Below are 25544 nucleotides of genomic sequence, written 5' to 3'. Positions count from 1 at the left end.
GAGCAGCATCTTTTTAGCGCACGAGTCACGGCTCGTTTGCTGCTTCGTCATGCTGACCGTTTGACGAGCTTTAGTGGATGGGGCTGAGATTAAATATTGTTTGTTGAAATATCTTTAAGTCCGCTAATTTAAATGCGTACTTTTTACAAATTTAAAGAATAAGGAAATGGGCATTTTAATCTGTAGAACTTCAACCTGGCTGCACTTTCTTCCCCGCCTCTCCTGTGTTCTCCCTGTTGCTAGTGATGCTGTTAACTCATCCACATCCTTTAGCTCTAACCCGTAACCCTATTAGGTTATTTTGTTGCTTTATAGTCTTTTAAATCCAATTACAATTTAATATCACATAAAGATAATGTGCAAATGCAAAAAATCTGTTTTCAAAATATTTGATGTATTGAGCTTGCAAAAGAATTCTGCGCCAGAAAGTATCTCGATGAGTGTTTGAGGAACTGAAAGCAAAGAAGTCCATCGCCCAGGAAAAGCGAATGAGGTTGAGTTTGAAACCACAGACTTCCAAGAACCCATCATTCAGTTTACAGTGAAGTCAGGTAACCCAGGTGGAAAAGTACTGGAGTCACAGGCTTGATTTAAGTTATAATTATAAAAAATATCTTGGAACTATTAAGCTACCGCATATTTTCTAAAATTAAAGTCTAAATGCCATACAGCTTAAAAGCAAAGCTACCCAATTCTAAGGAAATGTAGGTACCCTCGTTATTTTTACTACCCATCAAATAGAAATGTTAGTAATGACCTAAAACTAAGGTTCTGTCTGACAGGGGAAAATTTGTTCTTTTTACAGTGTAAATAATTAGTTTCAACTGAGGATCGTCTTGCTCCAGTTAAAAACTGCTAAAATGCTAATGTAAATATGTAATCTCATTTCTGTTTTCTCTTAAAATAAATAATCTTTTGATTTCCTGAAACAAACAAAAAAAAAAAAAACACATTGTTGCACATTTTTTTAGATGCATTTTGACAGGACTGGTTGCAAGTAGAGGCTTGTAGTTTAATTGCACTTACATGTCTAAGAACCACTTCATGGGACAATGAATCATCTCATTTACATAGAAGAAATAAATGAATGACCAAATCTAAGGCTTAACAAATTTTACTATTTAAGACCTAGTAAGATTTCACTGTTAAACTTATTTTATGACTCTGCCGAAACCTTATATACGTGTTGAAGAACATGGGGTCTGGAAACCGTACCCAAGGATGGACCAGACTTGGACAGACTTGGACAGAATTGTTCTGTTTTCTCTCCCTGATACGCGGCGGATTCTTGATGAAAGCCATCCACGAGTGAATATCTAGTTTCAGCTGTAGCCATTGTGTCACAGCAGTTCCACAATACGGTTTGTAGTATATTCCAAAAGACAACAGAGGCACGGAGGATTACATGAACACATTTTTATTGCAATAGCTCTATCGAAAGCAAAAACTTTTGATAAATATAAACACTATGCCGATGCTCAAATCTCGTTCGAGTACCCCTCGTGCCCCCCTTTCCCTCCACGAGGAACCAAAATGGAGAAAGAGACAGGGGGGAACAACAAAAAGAAAAGAAAACGGGATGGGGGCACCTGCTGAGGCGCAGAACAAAACATTAAAAAAAAGCAACAACTTTCCTTATTTACACAAGGAGGATTTCCATTTCCAACACAGATTCCTCTTTTTTTTTTTCTTTTTAAATCCCTCCTACATGGGACGTACGTCGCTGAAAAGTAATGCACACATGAAGGATACACACTTCCTTTCTCTTTCCTGTAAAGCTCACACAACAGCATTCAACTCGGAAAATAAGAAGACAAGCAGCTTCTCCCCGGCTTCCAGCGAACCCCGTTCCAAGCGTGGAAAGCATTCAGAGGCTGAGGCGGGGAAAAGAAAAAACGAAGGAGAAAAAAAAAAAAAACAACAGAAAAGGCGGGGCAATGATCAACTCGACCCTCACGTTTGCCTCCGACCGGTAACTGTACTACACAGCAGCAAATAAACTGGATCATAGTTACAAAAAAATAAACATTAGGCAGGTTGGTTTTTATACAAATAACTGCAAAAATGCCTACGTAATTAAAAAAAACAACACATTGTTCTGTTTTCCAAAAAAATAAGATTTTTTTTTTAAATTTTACTTTCTGTAAACTAGAATACGAAAGAAATCAAAAGATTTGAGTAAAATCAAACTAAAGTTTGCATAATAATAATAATAATAATAATAATAATGCATTACCTTATGTCATTTCTGCAAGGATATAAGAGTCTCCTCATTATCGTACCCATTTAAAAACGTCGAGGACACATTTGAGGTTGCATCGTTGCCAAAACACAAACAGAACCTTTCTGTAAATTGAGAAATTTTAACGGTAGGGGGGGTGTAAAGAAGTTCGACATGAAGGCAATCCAACATTTCCGAATAAATTAAGAGGGATCAGTCCAAAAATCCCCACAGAACTCCAGCACTATCAGTTTTTTCTGCCATAGCATTAAAACCCAAACGCAACACGTCGCTGTAGCATAGTAAGTACACAAAAAAAAAAAAAAATCGGCAAACATAAAAAAAAAAAAAAAATTTGTTCAAAGGAGGTAAAAGGGGGAGGGGGGTGAAAAAACATTGAATTGTTCGATAATATACACGTAAGACACGTCACAGGCTTAACATTGTTAAACAGCGTTTTTTGTGGAGGTTAACCTCCAGCTTCCGAATCCCCTTCACCTCCAAACACGGAAACACCTGTTACCCCCCCTCACGTGAGAAAACGTGCCTCTGAAACGCCTGTTTCCTTCTAGCTTCTGTCAAAACTGGAACTTAAAGAGAGGAACTCGGTCGGCGGTGAAAGGATACTGGGGTGAGGTTTAGCTACTCGTTATATTGACATGATATGGCAGCCGTTCTAAAAGTCATTCCTTCTGACAACAGTGTATGAGTGAAAGGCCTTTTTCTGGCCATGCAAAAATAAAAAAAAAATAAAAAGAGGGAAAAAACAAAAAACAAAGATGCAGGCTAATATAAAGATTAAATACTAATCAGCATCTCTAAAAGAGAGAAGCACCATCAGGAAAAGGTAAACGCTGACGTAGTGACTGTGTGAGAGGAGGCGGCCTGCTGCACCTGGGCCCGCGGCTCGGGTTACCGGCGCCGTCGTCTCTGACGTCACGCCCCCCGGCTTCTGACGAATGTCTGCGCGTCAAAGATCCTGACCGACCGACATCGAGAGGCTGTGAGCGAGAGTCGCCCTCGTCTGAGCGAGGCAGCGTATCAAAGCTCAGCGCGTCATTGGATTTTTTTTTTTCAGCACTATTTTCCCCCGCTCTGCCGAGTACCTTCAGTCTGGGATGCAAAGTTTGAAATGTACCAGGACATCTGTACCTGTAGTGACAAATAAATAACGTGCAGTCGGTAAAATAAATACTGTAACGCTGTATGTTGTTTTTTTTCCCCCGCTATAGAAGCGCGCGGATACTGGCGCATGAACGGCGGCAGATCGGGGCCGCCGTGTCGTACCTGGGAACGAGCGCGCTCTCTGTGGGCCAAGCTATGATGGACCCAGCCACAAGCTCTGTACCAAACAAATGAGTTAAAGAAATGTTTAAAAATATATCTATATATATATATTTAGGTTTTCTACAAAAAAGCGTTTAAATTAAAAAAAAATCTGGAGGATGGATTATGCATAGGGTAAAAAAAATTAGAATGCTAGATGATGAATGAATTATCAAGCTTCTGAGTTTGTACCATAATGCCTTTTCTTTTAACTCTAAATTTCCCTTTTTTTTTTTAATGTAATACCGTATGGAGAGAGAAGAAAACTACCTGTGTGTGTGTTGACACCCCTAGGTTAATGGTCACTGACCGCTGCCTGCTGAAAAGTAGTGTTGAACTAAACCGAGGAAGAGCAGCAAACACTGGCGCCGTCCGTTTTTTTTAGGGGAGGATTAACAGGACCTGGTATTCATGTATAACACAAAAACATTTAACCATGAAAAACAAAAATATATATAAAAAAAAAGAAAACAACAACCCGCAAGCGCTTTTTGTGTTCGTCATGTAGCAATTGCCGTCTGCGACCAGATGAAAGCAGCTTCTCAGTGTGACTGAAGGTCAAAGGTCACTGTTGGAGGAGGGGAGGAGGGGCCAAAGGTCAAAGGCAGAGTCAAGTGCCCCTAGATATGAGATGATGAGGAGCAGGAGGAAGAGGATGAGGCACACGGTGGACCTCAGTCGCTCAGTCTGTGGAAACAGAAGAAAAGGGGAGACCGCTGGTCAGACTTTCAATCACCTCCAAACATCAGGATAAAACGATTAAAGTAGCGTTTCATCCTGTCCATCATGTATATAAGCATCTCATGTGACAGTCCAACATAAACTTGTAAATAACAAAAATAACAATTTTGTAAATAACAAAAAAAAAAGTGGAAGGACAAATATACATGGATACACGCCATCTGAAAAGTGTGGCGTGCAGCTGTATTCATCTTTCTGTCATCTGACTATTTTCCCGATCTCTGCTGAAGAAAAGCTGAGCAAGATGCAGCCCACCGTTTCACTGCTGGGGTCCTGACTTCTGCATTAGGTAAAGTATTAGTCTTCAGCCACATCGTTTGTATGTGGGCCATGAGATGTTACTTGGACTTATCTGAAAACCTGGTCACCTTCTGCTTGCCGTATCCCCTACATATCCAGTAGCGAAACATAAATGGGACTTGTTTTAGTTTGCTTTATTTTAGTAATCGATTAATCTATTCCTTTTTTTTTGATTGATTAATCTAAAAAGAGACGCTCTTAGTAAGATAACATTCATCACTAATACACCCTTGTTTGGCAATTCAGTAGACACATTAACAAGGGGCTGCGACCAACAATTGTGCACCAAATCCCAAAATAATGTGAACACCATGAATATCGACGGATGACACTGGATATTTGCCATTTTGGGATATTTCAGTAAATCCAACATAAACCAAGGAAAATCCTCTACCTAAAACATCTTCAGCCATTATTTCCAGTAGAGGTTTTTGTATGAATGGGACTTAAAATATAATAAACTATCTTTATAAACTTAGATTTACTATTTCTGCAGATTGACAAGCTAATTGCTTGTTAATTGCATCGACAATTAACTGGGTTGGTAAAAAGAAGCAGCGCTGGTAAAAGTGGTGATTATTCAGCCCCATCGCAAAGAAAACATCTGTATTGACAGCTGAGCCGGACAAACAAGGTTAGTCATTTTTCTAACATCTTGAAACGAATCAAATAGGATATACCGTATGCTGGGGGGGGGGGGTTGGGATGGAGAAGACAAGCTTTCCGTGGACGACCGGCGGAGCGGAGTGCCTGTTATTTCACTATAGGACGTGTGAAAGCAACAACAAAAAAACGCCTGTTACCGTCAAATAAACCTGCAAGCATATCGACTTAGTTTTTTTTTTTTTTTTGGAATGTTGGCGAGGCGGTAGCGTGAGATCGCGCTGTGGGAAACACTGGTACAATTATTCAGCCTGTTGTTGCCTCCATTCTATTTTTATTTAAAATTGCCTTTCAAGATGACATGTCTGTTCTTGATGTTGTATATTATCAAATAAATTTCCCCCAAAAATGCGACTTATACTCCAGTGCGACTTATATATGTTTTTTTCCTTCTTTATTATGCATTTTATGGCTGGTGCGACTTGTACTCCGGAGCGACTTGTAGTCCGGAAAATACGGTAACTGTGAATAAAAAAAAAGTTTAAAATGACTTTTTCTGACCGATTCGCCAAAAGAGGAAAACAAGGCTGGCTAAAAAAGTAATGGAGTTGGCTGCCAGCAAACACACACCTACCAAGGCCGCGGTGGGGCTGGCAGGTGGGCAGCTGTGGACGGCCTGGAGGCCCTGAATGACCCGAGCCATGGCCGCCGTCCAGCTGCGTCATTCCTCTGGGAGCAGCGCTTTGTCCGACAACAATGTGAGCACCCCGACACAATGCAGCAGCTTTGACGGGGGATGGGGGGGGCACTGCTGGAATGCCGCTCCTCTGTCAGCCACGAGGATGGAGGGAGGCATGGATTGATGGAAAGACAGGAGGGCCGTGGAGCAGAGGAGGAGGAGCGGGGGGGGGGGGGGGGGGGGGCAGGCTATAAACAGCGGGGCTTAATCCGGAGCGATACAGAGGTACGGGGGAAACGAGCATCGGGAGCTGGAGTAGTTGAGACAGATACCCAGAGGAAGCGAAGTACTGACGAGGGGGAACGAGGGAGTTGCACCTGACCGGACTGATGACCTCAGACAGATCCTGCAGACGTATTCAAAACGGGACGTGAAAATGTCTCGGTGTAGAACCGGGAACCCAGAAACGTGACATCCCAGCTCTACTCTGTGCAGTCTTTGGTGGACGGGTCTCTGTGCGCGACACTAACTGTAGTCCCCCCTCCTGAACAGAAGATCCCTAAAGAGGAACTAATACAGCTACTCCAGAGTTCTCCAGGGAGAAGGCTTTCTATAAGCAAACACGACACAGTTTGATCCCGTTTGTTCACAGCGGGCGTCGAGTCTGCCGCAGAGATTCTATTGATGGCCTTTCAAAATGATTCCGTTTTATTCAGGGTACATAAATATAAAAACAGTGAACATTATGTGTAGAATGAGACTGAATGAAGGGATGTGGTTAACACTACGTACTCCCCGTTTCAGTCACCTCCTAATTTGAACAACAGAAAATCTTTAAATTGAGTCATTGGTGTTTTCCTTTAGTAAACTACATTCAAAAGCAGCCAATCAAGGTGAACATTGCCGTTTTACAGTGCTGAAATTGAAATACATTAAATCATATGATTTTTGTAAAAAATATTAATTAAATCAAGGGTAGACTAGAACCCACCATTTCCAAATTATTTGGGGTGGAAATTCTTGGCTTTTAACCTATAACTTCTATGAAAAAATCTGATATATTGCTGTATTTGTCTGATTTCAAAGTCTTTAATCACATTGATCGAGAATATGAAAAAGTCAGTGAGAGCAAGCTTTCCAGCAGATAACAGGAAGGCTGAACATGTTCCAGAAAAGGTACTCCATTAAATCAGTTTGGGCTTTCAATCTCTGTCACAGGAACATTTTAGATTGGGAAAGTGGCAGCCTTTTAAGCATTTTAGAATTAAATAAGCGTATACATTCTCTGGACTCAGACACTTTTACTTTATGCTAGTTTTATTAACAGATTGAAACGTGGGCTCTGACCATTATGACTTGGTGCTAAAGTGTTAGTAAAACCCAGTTCTACAGAGACCCCTCTTCAGCACACACCCTTTGTGACATCACATCTGCTCCTAACTTAACCGTGTAATTTTCAGACACTAGTGGCTCCCAGGTTTAGCGCCCCTGAAGGCCACTGGCAACATTGCACTGTTGCAAAATTAAACAGTCCCCCTCCATGTTTTGGAATCTGATAGCAGAGCAGTTAGGACCAGCATTCACCCCTCTAGATTAAATCCTACATCAGAGACCAAAAATATGTCTGCTCAGGTAAGCATCGTATCTGTTTGGCTTTGTTGTTACTCTGATTCCCGTAAACTAGAATGGGTCATGTGATCTAGAGCAGCATGGATCCGACCCGCTCATGTTACATTGGCGACTTTTTGAGAAGGACAGCCCCCACGGAGCACTGGCCCCCGTCAAGTGCTTTATGTTAACTTCAGAAATAATTTAATAAATCTCAAATTAAGCTAACACTTGGGTCAAAAATTACGTGGTTCTGCTTTAAATGATCAATAAACAAAAGATTGTGAATTGGCCACTTAATTCCAACTGGTACATCTCTATAAATTAGAAAATGTAATATTTATTTCTATTGCATTTGAGTTAAAAAGAAGTACAATAAATCTTGCAATTAGCTGTTTAGTAAGTAATTTTTCATTGTTTTCAAACAGAACAAATCTGAACGTGAACAATACAAAAGAACCGTTCAGCTTTCTGTGAGCAGCGGTGTTTGAGTAAAGGTCCAGCGGGGGGAGGCTTTAGTTATGTACCAACCTGTTGTCCGTTTTCTTAACGTTCTGAATCTTCATATATTTACACAGCAAACAGCAAGCTTTAGCTAAACGGCACTTAATTATAGTCTTGACAATAAAACAAAGTTGACTGCGAGCGTGGGCGTGTGCGAGGCAGCCAGAGAGAGGCTGAGGGAATGTCTGAGGTCTCTGGGTTTTCTTGGCAGTCCAGACGTGGACTTTGATCAAAACAGCGCTTTCAGGACAGAGGCCAGGCCGACCTGAGCTGACCTCGCTCAAATGTGCATACACTCCCACACCCGCCGCAGAATTGGGTTAGAAAAACACTGCTCACCAAACACCTGTATTAGCCGGGGGCTGCGGGTGTTGTTGCAACACATGCAGGTGGCCCGGCCCCACCACCCGTCTACCCGCGCCCCCCCGCTCAGCCCCTCTGCACTCACTGACCCCCCGCCTCTCACTCTCTGTGTCCCTAAAAACCCATTCACTCAGATGGGACAGACAAAAGGCTTCATGGGAGTAAGCCACGAGCCAGGGTAATGTATTTAGCTGACACGGGTTGGCCTGACAACTGAAGAAATGGGCTTTTAAGAGGAGACTAAGGACGAGGGACAGGATCTGCTACACTGGGTTCCCTGTCAGCAGTTTATTTAAAAAAAATTAAATTCAAAACTTTAGGATTGTGAATTTAATTGCCTTTTTCTGCCTAAAAATTGTTAAAATCAGAGGTATTTTGCATCTGTCAATAAAAACGTCATTCAGTGTTTTGAAGGTATTCCCTATTTAACCCTCAGACATTTTGTTTAGTGTAATCCTGACTGTCGAGGTTAGAGTGAACATTACAAAAAAAAAAAAAAAAAAAAAAAAAAGCTGTGTGAGGTCTTGAGAAAGAAGACTGTAGCAGTTTAGTCTAGTGAGGTAATAAAAGGGGCCCTAAAATGTGATTCAGTCATTCCACTAGACTCTAAATCTAAGACAATTTCCAAGCATGCCCAGATATGGCAATCCAAGCAGGTTTACCCAGAAAGCAAGATGATAAAGATGTTTCCGAAAACCCTAAAAAAATTCCTCATGGTGAGTTCAGCGGGCTCGTCCTACAATCAGAAGGAGGTTCAACTTTTCTAAAAGGTTTGCAAAGAGGAAAGATTTACTCTCCAAAAAAGTTAGAACAAAAAGACCAGAACATCTGGAACGATGCTCTTTGGACAAATTAATTTAAAAATAAATGATTTGGCTTCTGTTTATACGACAACAATCCACTGAAGGCAGGACTTTTGTTCAGCTTTTGTTAACACATTTACACGACAACAGAAACCGGGTCGTTTTCGAACCATTACATCAGGGGACCCGCTTCCAAACTGTGCCGTTTTAAGAAAAAACATTCGCCGTTGTCATGTAAATGAAGCGTACAAACGCAACCAAACCATTGCGAAATCGTCATGTAACAAAGTTTTCAAGTAAAAATGGTTAGAACTTATTTTCTGTTTCAATGCATTAAATCTATCGTTCTGGAGACTACCCAGAATCCCTTTTAAAATTGATAACATACATAGGGGTTAGTTTCTAACACATAATGGTTCAGAACAACTAGAATGTTTCAACATCGCCAAACGTTTTACACTACATATTAATGACAATATAAATGGCTTTTAGCCCGACTCATGCCTGCAGTCAATAATTAACTAGCTATGAATGTCATATGGCAAAATAATATAAAGGTATTAATATTAAAGATAAACTTCAATTACATTAGGTTTTGTACTCTAAATCTATTCTCTGGATCAACAAAAGGTGAGCCTGTTACGGGCATCCTCTTCCTCAGGCTGTAATACAACAACAGTGTGCTGGTGAAGATTCTCAGTCATCCAGGTCATGATCGTTCCAAAAAAAGTTTATAAAACAAAAGAACTGGACTGGAGTAAGGTGGAGTTGCAACCATTAATTTAAAAGCCAACAATGACCCTAACGACTCCCCATTGCTAAGGGGCGGACCAGTTCCGGTTTAATTTGCATGTTATGGAGCAATAATGTAAAGCTTGGAACTTCACACTACTCCAGACATTTGAATTGCTTTCTGGACGGGAAGCAAAATGTCTTCAAACTTTGGAAAAAAAATCCAGTTTTGTTTTTTAACTTTTTTTGGAACAACAGTGTCTACAGTCAGAGGCTTCAGAACTGCTACAGGAGATCCTCCCAGCATCTCGAGTAACTCACTGAAGAAACTCCTATAACATGATTTAAAATTGTATTTAATTTCCCCTTGGGATTGAGAAATGTTTATGAATTGAATTAAATGGAATGTTTGGCAAAAACCAAATACAGCATTCCAGGAAAAGCTCTACCTCTAAATAAAAAAAAGCTATATATATATATATATATATATATATATATATATATATATATATATATATATATATATATATATATATATATATATATATATATATATTTAATTTAATGATGCATCCGGTTAGTGTTCAAATAGCTGTAGATATCTCTGCCATCCTCTGTGTCTGACCCTGGATCTGTTTAGGTATTCTGTCCCCGTGTTTGTAGAATTGTCTCAATATTCAGGGAGAGAGTTTGGTCCTTCCAGCCACCATTAACTACCTTTACTTTATTAATTTGCTATTGGGTGTCAATATAATACTAGTATCAATATGTTGCATGACTACAGTCCTGTAATTCAGCAATCTAACAATTGATTCTAAATCTTGGGAATCGATACCAAGCCCTAGTTCATAAGAAGAATCCTATAATCAGTCAATGAATAAATATCCAAGAAGGTGCAGATACTTACTAGATATGCAAGTCATGTTTAACTATTTTTTAATGTGATTAATGTAAATGTTTGAACCCCAGAAACAATGAATGTGAGGGGCTCATTATGTACCCTGATCGCGCCAACCGTTAACTTCAAGTAACTGATTCCTAGAGGTGTCTGTAGGGAAGGCATCGTTCAGCTGCTAAAAACAAGATTTTAATGAGAATTTGACAGTAATTAAAGGTTTATGTCCAATTTTCGCCTGCAACATTACAAATAACCGTGTCAATATATAATAATAGTATTTGTGTCATTAAAGTATCCATTGTATTTACCACAAGCATTCTCATTCTCTTCAACGTCTTAAGCTGTTCATTTTGATCCCCTCAGGCCAAAGCTGGAAATGACAACAACAAAAATCCACGAGGTAAAACCCTCTGAACACACATTAACACACACGTTCAGAGTTTAAGAGAGCGCTCAAACGTCACATTCCTGTAAGTCCAAAGGTAGTCCGGTGAAATCCTGCTTTGTCATTGCAGCGTGTGTGAGAAGAGTTTCAGCAACTTCCAGAAAAGCCGCAGCGACGAAGGAAGATAAAACACTTTAAGATGAATGAAATCTAATCTCAGACTAACCACAAACTCATGGAGGTAGTTTACCGCGTAGCCCAAAGCGTTTACATCCCTGCACAATGATAGAAAAAAAAGGTATGGCTGTAATAAAAGTGATGTGGTTTAAAAAGGTTCTAAATGATTAAAATCACATCTGTGTACAAAAGCAGGAAAAAAAGTGGTAAAAATGGAAAAGATCTGTGCAGAAAACTGTGTTAAAACCACACCAAGATACAAAGACATGAGGAATGACCTTAGAGAAGGAATAGTTTCTGCACATCAATCAAGGAAGGGTTGTAAGGTCATTAAAGCAGCCGCCAATCGTCTCCGGCGTGGACGTCCCAGCCAACTCACTCCAAGGTCAGACCGGGCAAAGCTCAGAGAAACTGCAGAGAAACTGAGCGCTACAGCTCAGGCCCTACAGGCCTCAGGTACCGAGGTAAACTTCATGACAGCACAGTGAGAACAATTACACAAGTACCACTCATGTGGAAGAGCCAAGAGAAAACTTCTCTTCCTCAGAAAATATTAAGATTATTCCTGATGTTATGTCCCATAACCGATATTTACCGATATGTGTGCGCACACATTTATGTTTCTGTGAAGTTTAAATTTTGTAAAAGTTTGTACCGACTGAAAACTATTCTAACTGAATTTTTTCAGTGGGTTAAAGTTTAGACTTTATTCTTTATTTATTTTTTATCTCTGCTTCGTTTAAAAAACCCACAATCCTGGCTATGATACATCACTGTCATTTTAACATGACGGCATGATCAACCCTCTTTAAAACACAGGTATAAAGGGCAACTAGCTGGAAATAACTATTGGTTGTTAATACCCAGTTTTCCTTATCAGGCCGATAGCGATATGTTAAAAAATGACTAACATTGGCTGATATCGATGTTAATGTCGATATATTGTGCATCCCTAGTAAATAGAAAACTCATACCAGATGTGGAGCACAGTGGTGGAGAGGTGATGATGTGGGCTTGTGTTGTAGCCATAGGACCTGGGCCCCTTGCAGTCAATGAGTGGGCCAGAAAGGGTGAGATTATATATATATATATATATATATATATATATATATATATATATATATATATATATATATATATATATATATATATATATATATATATATATATATATATCATAATCAGAGTTTGAAATTAATTTAAATACCATGAAATGTTAAAATGTGCTTTATTTTGAAAAAAACATTGCCTGCTTCTTCCGGTCTGGCTGTAAAGCGCCTTGCTGATCTCAGGAGGGAAGGAAATCTAAAGAGGACAGTCCAGTGTTGCCTATTATCATCTTTGTTGCTATATTTAGCAACTTTTCAGATCCCTCTAGCAATTTTCTTTCAAAAAGGACCAGCAACAGGCAACCTTTTTGTTTTAATAGCAACTTTACTGAAAGCACCAGTTGCTCTGGCATCAGTGTATCGATGCAGCATTGATAGCTGCTATTTAAGTCCCTACTTCCCTCAGCGCTGCCTCACAGGCACACCACAGCAGCTATTCCTTTGTCACAGAAATGTAATTTTTTTGTCTCTGAAACTGTTGTACTAAAAAAACTCCCTGAATTTGATTCACACACAGCTCCAATCAGTTCGTTCACTATGTGTGTCTCTGATCTGATTTTGGTACAGTTTGTTTTATGTATTGTTGATTCAGACAATGTAATAAAATTCATAATTTATAAAAAGGTAAGTTTTGTTTTTGTTCCAAACGCATTTAATCACTATTTTTAATAACTTTTTTGTCTTGGAAAAAGCTCTCCTACAGCCTGGGCCCAAAATGTATTAACAAATCTGATGATGATGTCACTCGCCCCCATAATGATCCCGTGGGGAAAAAAAATTAAAATAATAATAATAATAATAATAATAAAATAAAGAAAAACACCACCACCATGCTTTAAAAAATCTGTTTAGTTGAAGCCTGGCAGAAACAGAAATCAGGAGGAAAAGGACCCCAGACAGCAGCAAATCTACAACATTTTCCAGATAAATCCCAGATCTCAACCCTCTCAACTCCAAATGTAGCATTTTTGATACAAATATTTCTGAGACCTAAAATCTGTATTTTTCTAAAGATACAAATTACAACATACAAACGAATATTTGTTACAAACCATATACAAAAACGCAAACAACATGAGAAAAAATTATCTTTTTGGTCCAAAAGATCAATTACGATACAAAGAAAATTTGAAAGCCTGACGTCTTCTTTTTGAGTTTGATTTTTTGTAAATGTGACGTTTCCTCACGATTACCTGTATCAGGCTTTAAAGGGACATTATTAAACTGAAATGCTGTGATTGGAGCGTTGCATGGCGCAAGATAATTAGTTTCTGCGCTAAAGCAGTCACGTGACATATTTCACCCAACAACCCATTTATAAAAAAACTTAAACATTTCTGTAAAGAGTGGGGCCAATGCCTCCCATGTCTAGAAACTGGAAAAACATAATTTAGAGAGCTGGCATGGGAAACAGTTGCTGATATTTGCTCGGGCTGCGCTGGAAGGTTTACTAGGTCCCCCGAGGCGAGCGTTGCTCACAAAATGACATTTACAACTATGTGAAACACCTTGAAATTCGCTAATACGCCAGGAATTTGGCGACCAATGGGAATCCGGCTAGCCCCGACACGCCCAAGGGTTTGCGGTTCAAATCCCTTTCTAACCAAAGACACCCTGGCATTGTCTGGTTTCTGGACTTCCATGCTCCCTCTGTGTGGCTCACAGATTAACAAAAAAAGAAACAAATCAGCCTTAGGTATTAAGGTTCCAATCAAATGCCAAAATATAATAACTTTATGAGAAAACAGTTGCTGAAATAATAAAAAAATAATAAAAATTCACAATCTGGGCAGTTCGAGAAGGCCGGTCGGATCGGTCGCTTGAACTCAAAATTGCTGTGTGTGCAAAAGGCCGCTGGTTAATAACTCTAACATCTGTCCGCCGACATATCAGGCTATTTAGGAGGCAGGGAAACTGCTGCGTGCAACACTCACGCTGCTCAAAGTGGAGGGAGGGGGGGGGGTCCTGTTACGCGCAGCACATGCCTCAGACCGGCCCATAAATTTATGTCAGTCTCTAAATAGAGCTGTAAATATAGAAGGGCCTCGCCGTGGAGGTGGGAACCAGAGGGAGGAAAAGGGCAGCCTTGTAGCCATCTTCTGGCACAGCTTCCTCCCTTGTTGGCTTCCCCTGCGCCATACGCCTGCCTCACGCCCTTTAGCACCTCACAGGCCCTCACCCGGGGGACCAGCGGCTCAGAGTAGCTTCCTACTGAAATCCCTGACACCCCTTTAACCTTTGGTGACCTCACCAGGTGGTGGTGGTGGGGGGGGGGACTCTGCATTCTCAGGGCGGTGCGTCATCACCTTTACAATTAGCCTCCTGCTAACGTCTACCGCTGCATCATCCGTCTTTCCACTGAGGTGATTCTTGGCGTTTTTTCTTAACTTGTTGCCGTGCCGACACAGGGTCTGTTATCCAGCTGTTGAAAGGCAGACCCCGGGTTATGCTCCACAGTGGGCCCTCTGTTCCCATCAGAAACACTGGCCAGGTATAGGGCTTCCCTATACCTGTAACAATCTTAGTGGAGAAAAAAAAAACTTCTGTATTTTGGCCCCACTTTGTGTAGCGATCCATCTGAATGCCAAAAAGTAGAAATGTTGAGAATTTTGAAAATGTGCCACCCTGACAACGATTTCTCTGGCCCTTCTGTCCGATGATGCAGACGAAATATAACAATGTTAACATTAATTTCTCTGTGTTTTCTTCCACTGGTGGCGGTTTACCTCTATGTTGTTGTTCTAGATTGGTAGTGTTTTATTTATTTATATTCTTTTTAACCACCACTGATCAGAGAAAATTCATATAAACATCCGTGGGTAGCAAGATCAGCCGCCACGCATGCCTCCATACTAACAGCCCTGTTTCCATCAGCGGGTTGTTGCTCGTCTGGGCGAGGAAACATTCGTTCGCTACAGGTCTGCATCCTAACCCTGCAGACACGCTCCATTTAAAGAACTGTTGAAAGTAAGACAGCGGATGAGGAGTTTGCATTCCTCAGGACTAGACCGCTGCCGACAGCTATTATTGGTTTATACAGACGATCCAGTCAAAAGCAATATCATTTCCTTTGGTTTACAAGAAATGGGTGTTCATCGTACACCGCAACACGTAAACAAAGATATTACGACTTTGTCACCTTTAGCATGACAAAAAAAAATGCCTTTAGATAAACTATAATGCGTCTCATTCCAGCGACCAACTGAGCCCGGGCCTATGGGAGTGTCTCAGGGGATTTTCGGGGAAAGCCATCTCTCGGTAACCTGACGCCGCCAGATAGATTTGCTTCGCATATCCATCTGGAAACCTTCCGTTGAAGTAATTTTGGGAAGGGGCGAAAATACTGGTTAGCTGATTGGCCTATGTTGGTGATAGACGGGCCAAATAAACCAATCAGATAAACGAAGCATATGACGTACTCGTCAACATGCTTCGACGCAAAACACAACCACAAGCCAAGCTACTCTTGCTGCTGCAGGTAAAGGCTCGTTAGCTCAGCAAAGAAATACTCTGTAATTCCGATAAAACTTGCTCGATAGCCACGCTAACGCTAGTTTCATCGGCTGAAGCCGCCATGTTCTTTAGACTGAACTGACGCGCTTCCCGTTGCGTCACACCTCAACCCGCCTCAAAGCCAACGCTGATTGGACATTCGTTTGGTGAACGGCTCCAAATTTTCTTTAACGGAGAGTAGCCAGACTGATCTGCGAGTGAAACCTTGAAAGCTCACGAGATCAGGATGGTCTCACGAGGCTAATCTCTCGGATTAAAAGAAAAGGATTTGAAAAGGTAAAACATCCCATGAGCAGCAAATGTGTGGCCAAATAAAATAAAAAAACGGGTACACTGACTGTGGACGGTAAAAAGTAGCTCTGGTAAGCCGCTGGTAACAACCAAGGCACGCAGAACAGCGCCTCTGAAGCTGAGGCCAGAAACCTGAGGCGACAATTAACGGAGTCGCACCGCCCAGCTGGTGGATCCTGATTTTAGCTGGGACGTTCAGACGGTCAGGACCAGGGTAGCCTGGCCCATCCTCGCTTATATCACGGCTGCAGGGTGGTGGCGGCGGTGTTTTCTCGGCACACTTAGGGCCCCTTAGTGGCAGGCGAGCATAAATCCACCACCAACATGAGCGTTGTTGCTCAGCCTTTCTAGGACGTACCCATCTGCTCACTGACGCATCATTTATTCTAATCTGCATCCATATATCAGCACCACAGCGGTATGTATAAAGGTAATAAAAAATGGAATAGCTGTTTATGAGTCACTTACCTCTTCTATCATTTATTTCTTACTCTGGCTGCCGGCGAGAGTAAAGAAAAATAAACCTCACCTTAAATAACAACCACCAAAATTTGTGCTTCTGAACCCCCTCCAAACATCGTTTCCCACACTGAGCCAGGAGGCCTCTGCCAGCTGGATGGGGGGAAAAAAAACAACAAAAAAAAAAAAAACAGCTTTCACGCCCCTCCCCTCCTCCTCTGGGTCAAGAATCCAGGTGTGCCTCGATGAGTTCAGCGCTGCCGCCGAGAGGAAGTGCATTCCTGAACGATGATGATGCGTTTCCTCTCAGCGCCGCTGTGTGCCTTGACACGCCGCCGCTGCAATTACGCCGCCGCATCAAAGGGGCCGCCTGCCGTGACTCAGTGCAAACAAACGCACGGCGACCTGGACGCGGGGGAACAGGCTGTACGCACGGCAGACTCCTTAGGCTGCGGGAGCGGGAACTGCACAGGCTCCACATAAACTAACGGGCGGAGATAAACAAACTGGTCTGCACCCGCAAAAAGAGAAAAAAAAAACGACACAAAAACACATTGGATAAATGTGTAAGCGTACGGTAAACTAAAAACAGCAGTCTGGGAGCTAAAGCCTGATCAAAGCTGCATTTGTAGACTCTTGCTAAACATTTTACCCCTCTATGAACTTTTTTTTTTTTTCCTTTGGCACAACACAAACTTCCATCCACCTAACGATTGATTAATCTGACTGAGGCGGCCACGGCTGACGTGGAAGAAGGAGCTAAACCGTTAACGCCGTGAAGGAAAACCGACACGTCCCCACCCTGAGACACGGTGGCGGCAGCATCATGCTGTGGGGACGGGGAAGCTGGGCGGAGACAAACGGAGCTAAAGCAAATCCAAGCTCCAAGAGGCTTGAGGCCTTGAACGTGCAGCCAGAGCCACAATGGAGTGGTTTCTATCAAGCAGGACGGGACAGTCTAGGTCCCAGACATTAAGATGCCCTGCGGCCGGCCTGACTGAGCCTGGAAGCAAAAGGCGACGCTTTTGGTCCCTAGACGTCCCTGACAGAGACACGTCAGCTGTGTCGCTGCGACGTGACAAGATGCCAGAAGAAAAGTTCACGTTTAAATCGGGTTTGCAACACACTGCGTACAGAGAGCAGGCCCAAAGTCCACACCCAGTCGGGAATCACAAGCTCTGCGGCTGGGTCGGTGAGGACCGGAGCCGTCCAATCGGAGGGGCTGCTTCAAACGACCGTGGCTGCCAACATCGGCGATTTACACACCACACATGCAGCGCGTTTCCTGTTTCTACCCCACAGGCCATGTGAGCAGACGCACCCATTCACCTGTTCAGGTGTGCAGCATGCGTTCCTTCGACCAAATCCAAGGAAAGAAAGGAAAAAAGGGAAGAAAGAAAGACCAGACTCCCTCAGGTACACAAGAATCACTGGCCTTCAGCCAACAGTGACAGCATTTTTTGGTTGCAATCAGGAAGTTGACATGACTAAGAAAGTCCTTAAAAAAAAAAAAAAACAGGTAAAGAGGTTTTCTTTCATCTGAGAGACGGCGAACAATCAGAACAGCCGACTAAACCCAAACTAAACTCCTTGTCAGACCACCACTGCCGTCCAGTAATGCCATAAATAATAATTTAGCTGAGATGGCAGAAAACGGGCCGGAGAACGTAGGGGCATGCTGCTGCACGCTGCAGGTCAGCTGGCTGAAAGACGTGCTACACCGGGGATGGCCTCCCCCAGTCCTCAGGAGCCGTTTCTGTGCTCCTTCAACCTGGATCAGATGAACGGCTCACCGGCAGCCTCCTGCAGGCTGGCTACCTGAGCAGGTAGCAAAACAAGCTAAGCAGCTAGCAGCAGCCTCACATTCACCCAGCACTAAATCAACGTTTATTCCACCCTTTTGCTGACGTTTATGTGTCAAAGTGAAAAGGAATGAGTCTGAAACAGAAATCTGCTCTATATATTAGAATATTTTAGAAGCAATATGTTTAACCGTTGCTTAAAGTGTTAAAGTGAATAAATCAATTACATCATGAAAAGCTCACACTGACCCCTTCCCAGTACGACCTCCGACTAACTTTCCCACTACTGGGAGAAGAAAAGGTGCAAACTAAATATTTCTACATCCTCTTATTTTATTACATTAAACAGTCGGATTGTGAGAATTTAGATTCACTTGAAAGTAGTTTGTAAAATTACGCAAAGTGAAATTCCCCAGGGGAGGAGATTATAGAGCACCTCGCTCTATTTTGGAAACCAAATCAGAGACGCTTAAGACAAACTATGACTTTTGAACAAGTACGGAGGAAAGGAGCCCATGGGGCAAAAAAATTTGATTTAGATGTGGGAAAAAGGAAAATCTGGTCTAACATTCAGTAAACACACACAGGTTTTACAGTTTTTCAAATTGAAAACCAAGAAATTAAACTAAACTTGAAGCCAGGTACAGAACGCCGCAGCCTTCTCTCAGCCAACAGCGACAAGTCTGACAGACTTCAAACCACAGGAATGATTTTACGGGTTTGAACCCGCACCCTGTTGAAAGCCTTATGATGCATAGTGGCCTTGCTGATTCATAGAACCCCACCTCCCAACAAGTTCACAAAGCACTTTACAGATCCACCTTCTGTCACGTCCCACTGGGTCCACATCGAGTTTAAATTCATTCCAGTTCAATCTAATCCAGACCTAATTAAAAACGGTTCACTTTCATTTCAACCACAACAGAAAACTGAAGATGCGGCAGTCTAATCGACCAGAACTGCCCACTGCTCTTGTTCCGCCTCTGATTGGTCAGATTTTGAAGAATTTGATTGGTTTGCTAATCGATAGATTCTAAGAGCTCCCATGATGTTTATCTGTAAAAGCATCAGGTTACAAGTTACCCTATCTGGCGTAACAAGAAGACAATGAATGAACGGATAGATGGCTGCTATTAGTTTAGTGATGCTCAGATAAAGTAATGATAAATGGGGCCAAAAAAAAAACAACTAACTTCTTCACTTTCTGTCAGATTTTAAAATCCAACACTGCAAAAACTGATCTAAAAATAAGTAGTATGTTCTTAAAGTTAGTGTATTTATCCTTGATTTGAGCAGGTAAATAAGATCATCTGCCAATGGAATGAGTATTTTGACCCCTTAAAATAAGATAATTAGACATCCTGCACTTGAAATAAGATGATGGAGATGAATTGCTCCTATTTTAAGTGCAAAAATCTTATTCCATTGGAAAATCATCTTATTCACCTGCTCAAATCAAGGACAAATACACAAATTTTAAGAACATTTTACTGATTTCTAGTTCCGTTTTTGCAGTGAATCTTTAAATAACCTGCAGCAGATGATGGTTCTGGAGTGTTTTGGTTGCTCAAAGACCTGATCGGCACAACTCCTTATGCTACGGCGCTGTAATGTCACAAAGTAACAGTTAACAGCTTTCATCTAAGACCTGGAGGAAGACAGGAGGTGGATCAGGTGATGAGTGAAAAGTTAGGCAACAGCTGCTGTTACAGGAAGCGTTTCACTCAAACCGCAGTTTAATATACACAAATGTTTAAAAAGAAAAAAAAACAGCTCTTAAGTGACGAGCTTAAAGCAGGCAAAGGGATCTGAACTCAACCAAACACACACTAGTAAAGTGTGGGCACATGCTGACACAAACAAAAACAGCAACACGTGAGCAGACGGGAACTCAGAGACGCCGCCGACTCAATCCTTTTTAGGGCGACCCAGGCCGCAGCCGACCCAACATAAACCTCCGTTCATTGAGAAAACAGGCCGTCCACCAGTCTGCTGGCACGCGGCGAGCAGAAACGGGGCCCCAGGAGACGAACCGCACGCTTGTGCCGCTTCCTGAAACAGCGGCGTTACGGGCCGGACCTCTGCGCCCCCAGACAGGCCCGCTCAGAGACAGCAGCTGGCTGCTTCCTCAAAGACCCGGTTTGAAATAGAAACATAAGCTTTGAAGAGCTGCACGGGGACGTAAAAGGACTAAAAATAGCACGCTACAGTTATTCTGGACCCTTTGTCTGTTCACCCACTGCTAATTTAAAGAAAAGTCTCCAAAAATCAACAAAACAAAGCAACTGAGGCTGATATCTGCAGGAAGTCAAATGTGTTTGTGTAAAAATGCAGAGAGAGCAGCGATGGCGGCACCGGGCCACACTCACCCTTGGTTGCTGTGGCGACTCCATCCGACTTGGTGAAGTCTATGCTGGCGTAGGCTCCGTTCTCTGGCAGGGGCGCCATCCCGGGCGGCGCCACCGACGCGCTCCCGTCGCCGCTGCTACCGGCCCCCGGCGCCGCGGCTCCCCCGTCGTCGTCCCTCAGCTCCAAGGCGATGTAGTTGAGGCCGTTCTGGTAGCCGGCCGCCAAGCTCCTGCACATCCTGCCCGGTCCAGCCCCGGAGGAGGCGGGTGCCGGCAGGTTCCCGGAGACACCGTCTGCGTCCAGGACTCTCGCCTGGGCGTGGCGAGCCGGCGACTCTCCTACGCCCTCCACGGACATCCACACGCTGTCGAAGGAGGCCGAGCTGGCCCAGCGGGGGGCCTGCGCCTCCGCTTGGTAGGATCCATTGGCGTTGGGGGCGGAGGGGTTGGCCAGGGAGGGGTGGGTGGCTGAGGATGGAGGAGTCGAATTGGAGGAGGAGCTGGAGGAGAACGTCTCCGAGCTGTGTCTCCTCCTGCCCTGGGGATCCGCCCGGACCACCTTGGGCTCCGGCTGCTGGGTCGGGGGAGGGGCGGGGACGGACGATGGGGAGGTGGGAGGGGGGTGCCCGTAGCGTCCCTCTATGATGCAGAGATGCTGCAGCATCGCCGTGGGGCTCTGAGTCCTCTCCCCGCCGCTGAGGTTAAACGACATGTCCGTGTAATCGTCCCCCACTGACCTCCAGTGACCCCCCGCACCGCCGCCCCCAGAGCTGTTGACCAGGGGCCGGATGTAGCTGGGCGGGTTCCAGGGGGCGACCAGGCTGGGCCGGGGCGACTGGTTCTTACCCAGACGCCCGGCCGCGTCGTGCTGGCCCGCCCCGACCTCCACGCTCATGTAGTCTTGGGGCTGGGGGGGGGAGCACCGAGAGTCGCCGGACACCAGGGAGGGGGCCTCGTCCTGAGCCGAGAGCGGATAGGGAGGGGGCTGCTGCTGGTGGGGGAAGTGCTCTCCAAACTCTATATTGATATACTCTCCAGGACTTGAGGGTGCGTCACGAGACAGGCCGGCGACCGGGACCGAGCTCGGAGCGTACGCGGGCGCCGTGGAGGGCTCGCTGACCCGCAGCGGACCGTGGAAACTCCTCCTGCCCAAGGGGAGGCGGGTGGGCCTCGCGACCTGTCGGTCAGCCATCGCTGCAGTGGTGTGGTGAGCTCCATAGGGCGGGGGCGGGTGGGAGGGAGTGGAGGTGCTGCTACCCCCTCCTGTCCTCTTCTCCGGCACCGAAGCGGTTGCGACCGACGAATACACGGGCTTGGCCGGGGAACTCATCGGCACGTACTCTCCGTCCTCTTTGGCGTCCCTCTCTCTGTTGGGGGCCTTGTAAGAGCGGGGGAGGGAGAAATAGGGACTGTAAGACTTGAGGGTCCCCTCGGGGGTTCCTGCTGCGTAATAGCCGCCGCCGTCGTCGCCCGGGAGCCTGCGGCCGGCGCCGCTGTAGGACATGTCCATGTACTCTCCGTTCTCAGGTTTCTCGGCTATGCTGTCGCTACTGGCGGCCCCCGCGGCGCTGGAGCTGCAGGGGGAGGTGCGTAGCGGCGACGGAGAGGTGCCGCTGCCTCCCGGGAGCATCATCATGTAGCCGTGAGCGTCCGTGGAAGATTGGGGCTGGAGCTGTGGGTGGGCTGAGCGTGTGCCCAGAGCCGGGCTGTGAAACTGGGGCGAGTGGGAGATCTGATAGGAGGAGGGTTGCATAGGCATGTAGTCGGGGGGAGTGTCCCGCGGCGACGCCGCCGCCACGCCACACATCATGGGCATATAGCCGCCGTCCTCCTTGGCCGAAGAGGAGGACGCGAGGGGGGGGCGTTCGGCTCCGGCCTCCGTCCTGGAGAGCGTGGAGGGCCGGCTCTGCTGGCTGTGCTCGGAGCAGGAGCTGTAGTCGGAGCGGAGCGAGGAAGAGGAGGAGGAAGGCCCGGCGCGGAGCAGCCCGCTCCCAAACGGTAGCGCCACGTCCGACCCCTCATCCAGTGAGAGGTTGGTCTGGGTCATCTTCTGGTAGGTGGCCACCCCCGAGGCGCCGGTCGCACCTGCCACGCCTCTTGAGAAAGAGTGCGTGCGCCTCCGTAGCGAGGAGGAGAAGCGCTCATCCTCCGTTGTGGAGGTGCTCTCGTCGCGCGGCGTCTCGCACCCGCTGTTGCTCCCGGAGCCGGCGCTGGTGCCGAACACCTCCCGGTTCCAGCCCATGGCCATGTAGTCGCTGAGGCAGTTCTCCTCCCTGATGGGCGGCGTGTTGCCCAGAGAGTCGGGGGTGTTGCTCCTCACCCGGAAGTAGCGGAAGTCGCCGGGGCTGGAGCCGTACTCATCCGAGGAGTTAAAGCCGCCGTCGGAGGGGGAGCCGCATATGGACGCGCTGGACGGGCGGGTGAGCGTGTCGGAGACGGAGCCGTGGCCGCTGCTGGAGGAGACGCTGACCGGGCTGGTGGTCGAGGGGAAGTGGGAGACGGGGAGCGAGGCGGAGCGGGCGTGGCAGCTGGAGGGGATGGCTCTGACGTAGCGGTTGCCGGCGGTGCTGGTGCCGGCGTTCCCCGTGGCCACGCCGCTCCAGCTGCTGCCGCTCCCGGCGCCGTCCTGGCGGCCGTGAGGAGCGCGGGCCGCGCTGAGGTGGACCAGGCTCCCCGTGGCCGAGCGGAACGGCCGGTTCATCGTCCCCTCGCCCTCGCTGGACGTGCGGAAGCGGTAGCCGCTCGCCCCGGAGCTCTTGCTGGAGGGCGGCGTGCCGACCACCGACTCCGTGCGCGACCGGCGCTGCAGCCCCGTCTGGCTGGGGGGCAGGTTGACCAGGTGGCGCCGCGTGGTGATGAACGACATGGGGTTGGAGCCCGAGGACTGGCTCTTGCTCCTCGGCCGGAACTCGGCGAAGGCCTTCAGGGCTTTCATGGTCTCCAGGATGGTCTCGTGCATGTTCTGGGCCACCACCGAATCGTCCACCTGCATCCATATTTCCCCGGGCCCGATGGAGGAGGAGCGGCCCACCTCGATGAAGAAGAAGCTCTCCGAGTGGCCGCAGCGCCGGATGTTCATCAGCTGGAGGTTGACGCAGGGCGTCTCGGAGTTGAGCTTAACCAGGTGGACGGTTTTGGTGGACAGGCACAGGCGGTACACGCCGGTGAGGTTCTTGGTCTGGCCCAGTCCCTTGGGCTTCACGTTGACCTGCCACACCTCCTTAAACACGGTGCCGGGGCTGACGGTGCCGTAGCCGTCGTCCATGTCGTCGGCGTCCACGTGGCCCCTCTTGCCCTCGCTCATCAGCTCGCTGATGGCCACGTACCAGTCCTCCTGCTCCAGCTCGTTCTCCGCCACGATGGCGAAGTACTCGTCCTTGGTGTACAGCGCGATGAGGTGCTTGTTCTTGGAGTCCGCCCTCTTGTTCACCGTGAAGCACTGGTACAGGTAGATCACCCTCTTGGGCGGCGACGCGGCCACCGCTCCGCCGCTGGCGGCCGCCGCGGCGGCGGTGCGCAGGCTGCTCCTGAACTTCTTCTCGCTGTCGTAGTACTCCAGGCGGCTCGGCCCCAGGTGGCTGGCAGCGCGCAGCACGAAGAAGCGCTTGTGGCCGTGCTTCTGCTTCCTCAGGTAGCCGCACTTTCGGATGTCATCCACGGCTTCCGAGCTGTTAGCGACGGTCACCGCGGCGTATACATGGCTGCCGCTGCCGCTGGCGCTGGCGGCGGGGTCCTCGGCTGCGTGTACCTGGCCGACAGAGGAGGAGGAGGAGGAGGCTTTTTTGCCCGGGGACTCGGCGGTGCTTTCCCCGGTAAGATGCGGCTGTGGCGCCAGCTGGTAGTGATGGTGCTGCTGTTGATCCTTTGGCGAGTCGAGGCTGAGGCTCTGGTGGTGGTGAAGGTGGCCGGGGGGCGGCAAATGTTGGTGGAAACGAGAGCCTCCGCCGCCTCCTCCTCCTCCTCCTCCGCCGCCGATGTTAATTAACGGGGAAGGGGGTTCCCCGACCAAGCCGTCTCCGTTTGTGTTGGCGGCCGCAGGATTCGCCCCCACGTCCCTCTGCTGAGTCTCCAGCAGCAGCAGAGCCGCCTTGCCCTCCTGGTAATTCGTGAAGTGAGCCATCGGGGCGGATGAAATTAAAGGTCACTTTAGTAGCGCGCTAATCCGAGTGGACTCAGACCCCATTCTTGTTTTGGGAGACGGAGCTCCCGAGTCCGGCTAGGCCAGCTAACGGTGACTCGGAAGGGTTCAGATTTGCAATCCTCGCACGCCGGCTTTGTTGCTCCGCGCGAACAATGCGAGCTCCCCCTGCCCCTTAGCGCCGACGAAAACGGTCCACTGCGGGCGCTCTGGTATCACGAGATAAAGCCTACCGTGTAGGACATGACCACGCTCAGGCTCGCTTCTGTAACCGGGAGGCTCCTGCTAGCTCGGTTAGCACTCCGTTCCCTTCTACTCCTGTACACATCTCTACGGGCCACAGCACAAACAACACATGACCCTCTGCGTCAGCCAGCGAGCGGGAGGAACAAAGAGGCAAGCGCCAACGGCGATAGGCCCGTCGCTGTGACTGGCGCGTTTCGACAGGCGTCTGGGCCAATCGCTGCACGACATCCGAACTTTGCGTCAATGGCTTCGACCAACCGGGTTCCGACGAGCCAGCCGACGTTTATAAATAGGCGGT

At 46.5% G+C, this 25544-nt stretch overlaps 1 protein-coding gene across 1 annotated transcript; it reads right to left on the bottom strand.

The window, feature by feature from the left end:
- Nucleotides 1-1401: 1401 nt before the first annotated feature.
- Nucleotides 1402-25368, bottom strand: LOC105934816 (insulin receptor substrate 2-A). Its single transcript, XM_012874969.3, has 2 exons — nucleotides 20884-25368; nucleotides 1402-4234 (listed from the first exon to the last, which is right to left on the bottom strand). Exons 1-2 carry the CDS (start codon nucleotides 24980-24982, stop codon nucleotides 4230-4232), a joined length of 4104 nt encoding a protein of 1367 aa, XP_012730423.2. The 5' UTR covers nucleotides 24983-25368; the 3' UTR covers nucleotides 1402-4229.
- Nucleotides 25369-25544: the final 176 nt, after the last annotated feature.

Source organism: Fundulus heteroclitus, chromosome 14, assembly GCF_011125445.2.
Source record: "Fundulus heteroclitus isolate FHET01 chromosome 14, MU-UCD_Fhet_4.1, whole genome shotgun sequence".
Classification (NCBI taxonomy): domain Eukaryota; kingdom Metazoa; phylum Chordata; class Actinopteri; order Cyprinodontiformes; family Fundulidae; genus Fundulus; species Fundulus heteroclitus.
Note: the sequence above shows the minus strand (reverse complement) of the source record. Positions and strands in the feature narration are given on the sequence as shown.